This window comes from Lethenteron reissneri, chromosome 4 (genome assembly GCF_015708825.2).
Source record: "Lethenteron reissneri isolate LAM-NWPU_2019-01 chromosome 4, ASM1570882v1, whole genome shotgun sequence".
NCBI lineage: Eukaryota > Metazoa > Chordata > Hyperoartia > Petromyzontiformes > Petromyzontidae > Lethenteron > Lethenteron reissneri.
The window spans coordinates 5,948,763-5,960,724 of NC_083782.1; the positions used below are offsets into that span (position 1 = coordinate 5,948,763).

At 51.9% G+C, this 11,962-nt stretch overlaps 1 protein-coding gene across 3 annotated transcripts; it reads right to left on the reverse strand.

The window, feature by feature from the left end:
- Positions 1-3,601: 3,601 nt before the first annotated feature.
- On the reverse strand, positions 3,602-11,733 carry DYNLT4 (dynein light chain Tctex-type 4). 3 transcript variants are annotated; one of them, XM_061563722.1, is made up of 2 exons: positions 11,620-11,733; positions 3,602-4,431 (listed from the first exon to the last, which is right to left on the reverse strand). In XM_061563722.1, the coding sequence occupies exon 2, from the start codon at positions 4,319-4,321 to the stop codon at positions 3,602-3,604; it is 720 nt and encodes a 239-aa protein (XP_061419706.1). In that variant the 5' UTR covers positions 4,322-4,431; positions 11,620-11,733. The 3 variants fall into 3 exon arrangements, with proteins under 3 accessions (XP_061419706.1, XP_061419724.1, XP_061419715.1); XM_061563740.1 differs by lacking the exon at positions 11,620-11,733 and adding an exon at positions 6,343-6,432; XM_061563731.1 differs by lacking the exon at positions 11,620-11,733 and adding an exon at positions 6,122-6,155.
- Positions 11,734-11,962: the final 229 nt, after the last annotated feature.

The window sequence follows — 11,962 nt, forward strand, 5'->3', positions numbered from 1 at the left end:
AACCCGCTGTGACGTCAGGGGCTGTGACGTCAGGGGCTGTGACGTCAGGGGCTGTGACGTCAGGGGCTGTGACGTCAGGGGCTGTGACGTCAGGGGCTGTGACGTCAGGGGCTGTGACGTCAGGGGCTGTGACGTCAGGGGCTGTGACGTCAGGGGCTGTGACGTCAGGGGCTGTGACGTCAGGGGCTGTGACGTCAGGGGCTGTGACGTCAGGGGCTGTGACGTCAGGGGCTGTGACGTCAGGGGCTGTGACGTCAGGGGCTGTATGACGTTATGGGCCTAATGATCCTCAGCCCACCCCACCCCTGTACACCTATTGCATGGCTGTTCAGTGCATATCTTGATGGCCTTGTTTTTTTATAAGAAGGAAGGTCAACCTCGAGTACTGTTTACAGGGGGCTGTGAAGCCTTACATAAGTGGCCCAGCCCGCAGAGTATTTATTTGATAGGTGTGTGTGTGCGTGCGCGTGTCTTTGCGTTAGGGCGGAGCGGTGGCGCAGTGGTTAGCGCACTGCGCTACAAAACCCGGCGACCCAGAGTTCGATTCTTGCTCACGGCCAACACCCGGTGATGGATTATCTGAACCGGCACTGGTCTTCCCCTAGGTCGACTCCACCTCAAATGAGTACCTGGTGCGGTGTGTAAACTTCGCCGCTTGGGGAGACAAAGGCGGTCGGGCGTGGTGCTGGCCACCCACCCGCTCGTGTGCCGTGCCGGCCTTCATAGGTGATGCTCGCTAACAGCACTTGCCCCAACAGTCTGTTAAGGCTACACGGGGGATCTTTGTCGTTTGTGTCTTCCTGGACCACGAATTTCCTATTCCCGCTCTGTTCCGGAGGTCGGCGGTGAAAATATTTGGAACAGATTCTTCCGTCTCCTCCTCCTCCTCTAGGTCCACTCGGCCTTAACCGGAGTTTTACCGCACGGGTGCCGGTGTGTGTGCGCGTGGTAACGGTTAGAACTGGGGGGGGGGGGGGGGAGACAAAGGCGGCCGGGTAGCGTGTGGTGCTGGCCACGCCATCTGCCTCTCGAGTGCCGTGCCGGCTTCTATCGGTGCTCACTGACAACACTTTGCCCACACCCGCACACACCCCCACACCCCCCCAAATCGGCCTGGGGGGGGGGTGTATCTTTTGTCGTTTAAACAATATTATTACGGTTAAGTAGCTTGGTTTACAGATGTGTGATTCTATGGGTCTGGATGAAGCACTTTATTGCAAATGTGTTTATCCACTGGCGTTAAGGCGACCTTTGGCCGACCTTTGGCCGACCTTACCTCGACCTTACCTCGACCTTTGGCCGACCTTTGGCTGACCTTTGGCTGACCTTTGGCCGACCTTACCTCGACCTGTCGCCGACCGTGGATTTCCGGGCAGTCTCCCGTACGATTCTCGTGCGCACGAGCGCCGGTGTCATTTCGACAAAAAAATATTTGGCGACAAAAGTGCGTAGAAATGTTTTTCTCGCGTGCGTGTAATTTATTTGCTTTGCGGGCATTTTATTTAAAGGTGGGGTGGGGTGGGGGGGGGGAGGAGGTGGATTTTTAAACACCAAAATGAAAACTTGCGGTGATTTTTAAGTGGTTGAAATAAAGGTGCGTATTTTCTTTAAATCTCCGCGTGCGCGTCTTCGATTTTATTGCAGCGACACGAAACATTCGCCGTCGAGCAGATCCGACATTGTTCCTGACCACTGCAAAACGAAAAGTAATATAAATTTTTTTTAAACACGCTTTAATGAAATGTATCGTACTAGTAATGGAAGAACTCCACGACTCCAGGACATGGCTCCGAAGCTTGCCATAACGTAAGGGACCGTGGCCAATTACAGCCAACGTTAGTTGAGTGTGGACAATTAGACCCAAGCCGAAACATAACATTAAAAAATTATGTTTAAAAATATTTTTTTACATTTTTCATGATAAAATATAGTATTGTCATCGGTATGACATAAGCATACCAAGTTTGCAGTCGATACCACATTGAGAAGTGGGTAAAAATGTAGTTACAAGATTTGAGGATACAACAACAAACGGTGAAATTTCGATTTAAAGCTTTCGTGACTGCAGGGATTCATCTTCTTGATTCTTTCGGTAAAGTCGCGTAGAATGGAAATAATAAAATAATAAAAATAAAACAATAAAATAATTCTCACGACGTTTCGGCCACAACGCAAGCAGCCGTCCTCAGGTGAAGACTGTCTTCTCAATAGCCTGTTCTTCACCTGAAAACGGCTGCTTGCGTTGTGGCCGAAACGTCGTGAGAATTATATTATTTAATAATGGGGTTTTCATTAATTTATTATTTCCATTCTACGTGACTTTACCGAAAGAACCAAGAAAACAAACGGTGAGTTAATAAAACGCGTGTAACACCCGGACCACGTGTCCACAACCAAACGCCGTTTGTGGGGCCTTCAAAGGTGGGGGGGGGGGGTGAACACCGAATCCGAATCAAAGACAGCGAGTTCCTCGTTTAACGCGGTAGATCCGTTTCGAAAAAGTGCTCCGAGAAGCAAAAATATTATCCCGTGACGAATGTTAACGATAAAGTTTGGCGAGACCCGATGACCTACTGCTACGCTGCACAAAACAACGACGGCGGTGGCGAGACGGTGGGGCGAATCGCTGAGGGTACGCTGCCGCCACGTTGCTGTATCGTTAGCGGACATTGAGTAGTAACTTCTCAGCGTGTCTCCACATCCTCGTACTTAACCTCTGCCACATCTCCTCCACCGCCACCACTAATCACCATCCATCTCATCCACCACCACCAACTACCATTGATCTCCACCACCATCCATCTCATCCACCACCAACCACCATCTCATCCACCTCTCCCGGCCTGCAACTTGGCCTCAACCTCTTACACCCCCCCCCCCACCATCTCCACCTCCATCAATCTCATTCACTCCCCCCCACCTCCCGTCGGTCTCCAACTTGCCCGCAATCTCTCACACTCCACCTCCCTCCATCCCTCCCATCCCCCCATCACCTCCTCCATCCCCTCCCCCTCCCCACCACCATCACCCCTCTACCCCCTCCCCACCACCATCACCTCCTCCATCCCCTCCCCCTCCCCACCACCATCACCCCTCTACCCCCTCCCCACCACCATCACCTCCTCCATCCCCTCCCCCTCCCCACCACCATCACCCCTCTACCCCCTCCCCACCACCATCACCTCCTCCATCCCCTCCCCCTCCCCACCACCATCACCCCTCTACCCCCTCCCCACCACCATCACCTCCTCCATCCCCTCTCCCTCCCCACCACCATCCACCCTCCACCCCTCCCCACCACCATCACCTCCTCCATCCACCATCTCCATCACCCCCCTCCCCACCACCATCACCTCCTCCCTCCCCTCCCCACCACCATCTCCATCACCCCCCTCCCCACCACCATCACCTCCTCCATCCCCTCCCCCTCCCCACCACCATCCACCCTCTACCCCCTCCCCACCACCATCACCTCCTCCATCCACCATCTCCATCACCCCCCTCCCCACCACCATTACCTTCTCTCCCCCCTCCCCACCACCATCACCTCCTCCATCCCCTCCCCACCACCATCACCTCCTCCATCCACCCACCCACCGCCTCACTCGTGGTAGAGGCCGTACACAGACGCCACGGCCACCACGTGGGCGGACACAAAGGTGGCGCTGGCCGCCCCGTCCGTGCCCTCGGCCCAGAGGCACCGGCCGGCCACGCCGAGGCCCTGGCCCGCGGCGTCGGCCATGGCCACGCAGCACACGAGCTTGTGCCTGTCGAAGCCAAGCCCCTTCACGCGCTCTCTGATGGCCTCGGTGAGGGCGCGAGCCGTCGCTGCGTTCCTCGCCTGCTGGTAGCTCACGTGGCGCAGGTGACCGCCGAGGAGCTCCTCCACGACCCGGCGGACTTTGGCGGCCGAGAAGGCCGCTGCCGACGCGGGGCCCAGGCGGTAGGAATTCTCGCACGGGGGGTCCTGGTGCCAGTCGCCCTGAGCCGGGGGCAACGGGAGGCCAGAGAAGCTGACGCGGCTCTGGGGCAGCAGCATCCACGACGCGACGGAGAGGCGGCGTTGGTCCTGCTGATGATGGTGCTGTTGTTGTTGTGGATGTTGTTGAGGATGTTGCTGGTGCTGCTGGAGGAGGAGGTTCATGGAGACCGATTCTCGCCGTGACGGCACCGACAGCTGCAGCGAGCCGCTCATCACCGAGCTGCGACGAGAGGGGCTGAGGCTCGGGGCTCTGGCTGGAACCTGGAGACGGTTGTGCTGCTGTTGCTCCAGCTGATGCTCGACGTTGGTTTGCACATTGAGATGTCCTCTTGCAGCCATGGCCCTGCGCTTGTTGTCCAGAGGACGCGATGTTGTTTCCTTTTAAGCTCACGGCGAACGCGAGCTGACGTTTCGGAGCGGCACCTGCCCCGCGGCTGGACTGGTGACGGCTGCGGCGAAGGAGCAATGAGGCACGAGTTATTGAGTGATAACAACAACAACACGCAGACCAACAATAGCGCTCAGGATTCTATAGAAAAAGTTTCTATAGAAAATAATTTCCGCCCTCTCCGCCCGTTCAAATTGAAGGAACGGGAAAGCGGCCGAAAGAGTCGACACGGGCGACTGACGCTTACCTGGCGGCAGCGGTGACAGGTGGAGAGAGAGAGAGAGTGGAGGATAATGGGGGATTGAAAGGAGGTGGTGGAGGAGAGAGAGAGGGGGGGTAGAGAGAGAGAAGGGGTAAGGAGAGCAGAGCATGAAATCTATTGTGAAATCTTTCATTTAAAAGGGGAGGGTGGAGGGGTTTACATTCAGTAAAGAATAAAAAAACCGAAATGATGAACGAAGCAAAGTGCCGACTACACCGAGCATCTTCGTGTTTCCTCTGATCGTAACAAAAAAAAGAGGAGGTGGAGGAGAGGGCGAGGGGCAGAGGGAGATGGGGAATGAGAGAAAGTGGTGGAGGGGAGAGAGAGGAGGTGGTATAAGAGGAGGTGGAGGAGAGATGAAAGGAGAGAAAAGGTGGTGGTAGAAGAGGCAGAGATGGGGAGGAGAGAAGCGGGAGAATGAGGAGGTGAGAGGAGGAGGGCGATCATGAGAGAAGAGAAGTTCGAGGGTGGAGCAGCGGAGGAGGAGAGTAGAAGAAAGGAGAGAGGTGGTGGTGATCAGGAAGAGAGTGGGGGGGAGGTGATGGGGAGCGGTGGCGCAGTGCTTAGCACCGCGCTGTGCTACGAAACCCGGCGACCCGGATTCGATTCCCGCTCACGACCGATACCAGTGACGATTCTCTGAACCGGTCTCGGGACCTCCCCTAGATCGACTCCGCCTCAAATGAGCACCTGCTGCTGTGTAAAACATCGCCACTGGGGGCCGTGTTTGGATAGCTGAGCCGTGGTTACTGACCACCCACCCACCCCCTCGTGTGCCGTGCCGGCCCTCGTAGGCGCTGCTGCTCGCTAACAGCACTTGCCCCAACAGTCTGTTGAAGCCTACACGGGGGATCTTTGTCTGGTGGTGGTGGTAGAGGTGTCGCGTGGTGTAAGCGGATACTTCGTGTGGGCGGGGGTAGCGGTTCAAGTTCATGTATTAGGTATAGCCCTGTGAGCCATTCGGCTCTTGAATCGGGTGCAAACGCAACAAACAAAAAACATGAACAAGAAAACATCTCAAAGTGACTAATTGACTATGTGCAAGCTGAAAATCCAAGAAAAGACAGCAAAATGATGAGAGAGAGACGCAAACTCCAAATCTACAGCAGCAGCAGGCGTCAGGGTCGGGATCGAACCCACGACCTCCTGTATACCAGGCGAGTTAGTCAACATCTCATAGCCACCGTGATGATGATAAAGTTCAAGTTCATGTATTAGGTATAGTCCTGTGAGCCATTCGGCTCTTGAATCGGGTGCAAACGCAACAGACAAAAAACATGAACAAGAAAACATCTCAAAGTGACTATGTGACTAAGACGCAAACTGAAAATCCAGGAAAAAAAAAACAGCAAAAATTCCAGAAAAAAGCACTGTACACAAAAATGTGCAAAAATCCCAGTGGGATGCAAGTCAAACAACAACAACAAGAGAACTTAGATTAAGGCCATCAGTCTAACTCCGTACTATAACAAACACACATGGCCAATACTTAATTTGAAGCTTTCGTGACTGCAGGAATTACTCTTTGGTTCTTTCGGTAAAGTCACGTATAAGGAGAAAATAATAAATTAAATACTAGCATACGACGTTTCAATTGCAACACAAGCAATCATCATCAGGTATAAATGAAATAGAAACACAAATCTAGTATACTTAGAAATGTAATGTAATACAACAGAGAGTCGGATAACATAACAGTCAATACCCTACCTGGTTGATTACGTTCTTCCTGAGAATGGCCAAACCAAAAAACTTTTCGAAATCACCAAAATAAAGCCATAAAGGCAATGCAACAGTGATCATAGGAACTGACCGAATTTTCACAATAAACGACATAAACAACATGTACCACCAGATAAAAGGGTAAAAAAACTATTATCATATTTTGCTACTGGCAAAGGAGGTTCCAATGGAGTATAAACCTAGTAAACTTAGAAATGTAATGCAATACAGCACAGAGAGTCGGCTAACACAACAGTCAACACCCTACCTGGTTGAATAACATTATTCCAAAGAGTGCTAAATTTGAGAGAGAGACAACACACAGACACGGAGACACACAGACAGACACACAAGCAGACAGAGACCACACAGAGACACACAGAGAGACACACACAGAGAAACAACGCCTCTCTCTCTGTGTCTCTGTGTTGTCTCTCTCTGTGTGTGTCTGTCTGTGTGTCTATGTTGTGTCTCTCTGTGTTGTCTCTGTGCTTATGTGTCTGTCTGTGTCTGTGTTGTCTCTGTGTGTCTCTGTATTGTCTCTCTCTGCTTATGTGTCTCTGTGTTGTCTCTCTCTGCTTGTGTGTCTGTCTGTGTGTCTATGTTGTGTCTCTCTCTGTGTTGTCTCTGTCTGCTTATGTGTCTGTCTGTGTGTCTGTGTTGTGTCTGTCTGTGTGTCTGTGTTGTCTCTCTCTGTGTGTCTCTGTGTTGTCTCTCTCTGCTTATGTGTCTGTCTGTCTGTGTGTGTCCGTGTCTGTGTTTTGTCTCTCTCTCAAATTTTGGAAGAACGTAATCAACCAGGTAGGGTGTTGACTGTTATGTTAGCCGACTCTCTGTGTTGTATTTCATTACATTTCTAAGTTTACTAGTTTTGTTTTCTCTTTAATTTGTACCTGATGACGATTGCTTGTGTTGCAATCGAAACGTCGTGTGCTATTACTGAATTTATTTTCTTTCTCCGCGACTTTGCCGAAAGACCCACGGAGTACTGATCGGGTCGTTTTAGCAGCCGGGGCAGCCAAAGGCGCGGCCGCTCCGTCCAATCTCCGCTTCCAGTGACACAGGCGAGTGGGGGCGAGTTCACACGCACAGGTCCACGGATCGAGTGACACTTTAACAAAGACCCTAACCCCCCCCCCCCCCCACGTGTAGCCACACACTCTCTCAGGCGGTTGGGGCAAATGCCGTCGGCAAGCAACAATTTGCTCCTGCTGCTGCTGCGAACTGGGTGGTGTGGTCTGGGCAAAACAACAACAACAATATCCCACGCCCGGCCGTCTTTGAACACACCCGTGCCGGGCAGTCATTTGAGGCCGAGTCGACCTAGGGGAGGCACCCTGGGTGTTGGTGGCCGTGAGCGCGCTGACCACCACGTCAGCGTATTTGCATGCAAAGACAAAGCTCCCCCATGTAGTCTTTAACAGACGGTAGGGGCAAGTGCTGTTCGCGAGCACAATTACATGCACACGCAGACACGTGACACACAAAGACAGACACATGACACATACACAAACGACAAAGATCCCCCGTATAGACTTAGCAGATTGCTGGGGCAAGTGCTGTTAGCGAGCACCTATGAAGGCCGGCACAACACACGAGGGGGTGGGTGGCCAGAACCACGCCCGGCCGCCTTTGTCTCCCTCGTGGCGATGTTTGCACACCGCACCAGGTACTCATTTGAGGCTGAGTCGACCTAGGGGATACCCAGGACCGGTGTTGGCCGTGAGCGGGAATCGAACTCGGGTCGCCGGGTTCGTAGCACAGCGCGCTAACCACTACACTACCGCTCCCCACACGCACACACACACACACTCTCACCCCACACACACTCACCTCACACACACTCACCCCACACACACTCACCCCGCATACACACCTCACACACACACCCCCCCCCCACACACCCCACACACCCCCCCCCCCACACGCACTCACTCCCACAGCCACTCACCCCACACACACTCACCCCCACACACACACTCACCCCCACACACACACTCACCCCCACACACACTCACCCCACACACACTCACCCCCACACACACTCACCCCCACACACACTCACCCCACACATACTCACCCCCACACACACACTCACTCCCACACACACTCACCCCACACACACTCACCCTCACACACACCCTCACTCCCACACACACTCACCCTACACACACTCACCCCCACACACACACTCACCCCCACACACACTCACTCCACACACACTCACCCCACACACACTCACCCCCACACACACACTCACCCCCACACACACTCACCCCACACACACTCACCACACACACACTCACCACACACACACTCACCCCCACACACTCACAGGAGGTAGTGGGTTCAATCCCGACCCTAACGCCTGCTGCTGCTCTATATATTTGGAGTCTGCGTGTCTCTTTCTCCCGTGGTCGCGTGGATTTGTCTCCAGGTCCTCCTGGTTTAATCATCATCATCGTCGTCGAACTTCCCGATTATTGGAAACGGACAGCGGTCTGTCCGTTTTACTGTCGACCACCGTGCACCACCTACTCCACCACCTCGGGTCATCCTCGCAGCAGCAGCAGCTGTAGCAGTGGCAGCTGTAGCAGTGGCAGCTGCAGCAGTGGCAGCTGCAGCAGTGGCAGCTGCAGTGGCAGCAGCTGCAGCAGCTGCAGCAGTGGCAGCTGTAGCAGCAGTGGCAGCTGCAGCAGCTGTAGCAGCAGTGGCAGCTGTAGCAGTAGCAGCAGTGGCAGCTGTAGCAGTAGCAGCTGCAGCAGTAGCAGCAGCAGTAGCGGCAGCTGTAGCAGCAGCAGGAGCGGCAGCTGTAGCAGCAGTAGTAGCAGTGGCAGCAGCAGCTGCAGCAGTAGCAGCTGCAGCAGTAGCAGCTGCAGCAGTAGCAGCAGCTGTAGCAGCAGCGGTAGCAGCAGTGGCAGCTGCAGCAGTAGCTGTAGCTGCTGTGGCAGCTGCAGCAGTAGCAGCAGCGGCAGCTGTAGCAGCAGCAGTAGTAGCAGCGGCAGCTGCAGTGGTAGCAGTGGCAGCTGCAGTGGCAGCAGCAGCTGCAGCAGTAGCTGTAGCAGCAGCTGCAGCAGTAGCTGTAGCAGCAGCAGCTGTAGCAGCAGCTGCAGCAGTAGCTGTAGCAGCAGCAGCTGTAGCAGCAGCAGCTGTAGCAGCAGCAGCTGTAGCAGCAGCAGCTGTAGCAGCAGCAGCAGCTGCAGCAGCTGCGGCGGCTTTCCGCTAAAGTCGTCGCACGAGGACGGCGGTGGTGGCCGCATTGTCGCGACGCGCCCGCCCTGCCACGGCCGTCTGGAAAGCTCTCCCGATATTCGGAAGCCGCGGTGGAGCTGCGCAGCGCTTTTAAGTCATCGTCGACATTTAAAAAAAAAATTAACCCGTAAAAACAAAGTTTTTCACTATAAATCTTTTATATGCGTGTTCAATGGGCCACAACCCAGCCCACATTGGTCTTTGAAATGGGCGGCTAGAGTCCTCTCGTCCTCTGGCTTGAGATGGCTGCCACCTATGGGTCAGATGATTGTCTGCCACCATTAAGCAATTGGTAATTAAATATAAAAAAAAAAATCCTAAAAGGTGTAAAATTTTGGAATTTTTTTTCACGAAAAGAAATTGTCACGCACAACGAGTCTGTGTGCAAAATGTCAGCTCGATTGGATCACGGGAAGGGGGTTAAAAACGACCGAAAGATTTGCACGGTCGTAAGCAAGCCAGCAAGTGAACTTAATATAAAGGATTTAAAAACTCATTTCTTTAGAACTCCTTTTTGGTGTTTTAGTTTGTTGTCGTTCCCCCCGCAACTCGGATCAGCGCGGTCGGCTACGTGCGGTGCAAAAGAAGTTCCACATACTCGTATCGACCGTCACGTTTCGTGTCCTGTTTGTTATTGTAGCGTGCTTACCCGTCCCGGCTGGACACCTGTAAAAAAACACACACAAAGCGCTTCATAGCTCATCGGATTCCTGCATTACACTGGTGAACAAAAACAAAAATCTGGCCTGGACTTTTGCAGCTGTTTTAAACTAATTTCAGGGTGCTGATTCCAAATCTGATCTCAGATTTGCTCTATCACATCTCATTTTTATGCTATCGGCATACCCCATTTTCATTGATTTTACGCGAAATTAACTCTGTCACTTATGATTGCAAGTTGTTGCGAGTCAGTGACTGCTTTAGTGTTAAAATATGGTGCTGTATTTTTAGGATAGTGTGTTTATAATATAATTTTATGTAGATATCCACATTTATTTAATATTTTTCTTCTGCATTTTTTCTTGAAAATGCAATATTTGATATCTCAAAAACCTGATGTGATAGACAAAAACTCATGCCAGATTTGGAATCAGCACCCCAAAATTACCTTAAAACCGTTGGAATATCTTATTTCAGAAAAAGTGTGTTGACCAGTGTAATCAATAAATCTTCTCTACTCTTTGGTTCTTTTGGTAAAGTCACGTAGGTATAAAATAAAACAATATAAATAATATAAATTAAATTAAATCACGACGTCATGTCTTGCTGTGGTTGTTCCCGCCTGATGACGGACGCTTGCGTTGCATTCGAAACGTCGTGATTTAATTAATTTATATTAGTTAATTTTTCACCTCCGTGACTTTACCGAAAGAACCAAAGAGTATATGGATCCCTGCATTCACGAAAACTTCACATCTAGAATAAACATTCTGCTGATTCTGATGCAAACATCTCGCGAAAGGAGTGAGAGAGTTCAAGTTCATGTATTAGGTATAGCCCTGTGAGCCATTCGGCTCTTGAATCGGGTGCAACCGCAACAAACAGAAAACAAAAACATGAACAAGAAAACATCTTAAAGTGACTATGTGACTGAGTGCAAACAGAAAATCCAAGAAAAGACAGAAAAATATTGCAGAAAAACCACCGTACACCAACATTGTGTGCAAAAATCCCAGTGGGATGCAAGTCTAACAACAACAACCACAAGACAACTTAGATTAAGGCCATCAGTCTAACTCTGTACTACAACAAATAAACATGGCCAAACCAAAAAACTTTCTAAAATCACCAAAATAAAGCCATAAAAACAATGAAACAGTGATCATAGGAACTGTGACCGAATTTTCACACTAAACTACGTAAACAACATGTACTACCAAACTGGCTGCATGAGTCACTCAACAACAGCAGGAGCATCAGTCGGAGTGTCAACATCACGACGTAGTTTCTTGAGAGAGGGGGAGGGAGGGAGGAAGACACGTGCCACGACAATGAGCAACCATCACCTCCTACCAGGAGTCGTCTGGAGATGCAAGGCGCTGCCAGTCGATGCTTGGGCCCCAGGCTGCAGCTGTGGCGGTGAAGTATGGACCACTCGCGTGTCACCGGCAGAATGGTGTTGGTCTTGGCAAGCCCTCGGTATTTGTCTGCTGGCGGAATGCGTTCCCTAGGCTGCGCCCGTCACCGTCAATGATTAACCTCCGAATCCTCGCATGAGCGCGGTGCGGCTACGTACGGCGCGAAAGAAGTTCAACACGCATGACGCCCTCGCCGATTCCACGGTTATGGATGGACGAGTCTTCTACCCGCCCCTACGGCGAATGCTGCTGCAGATACAACGGCTCGAGTTTTACAT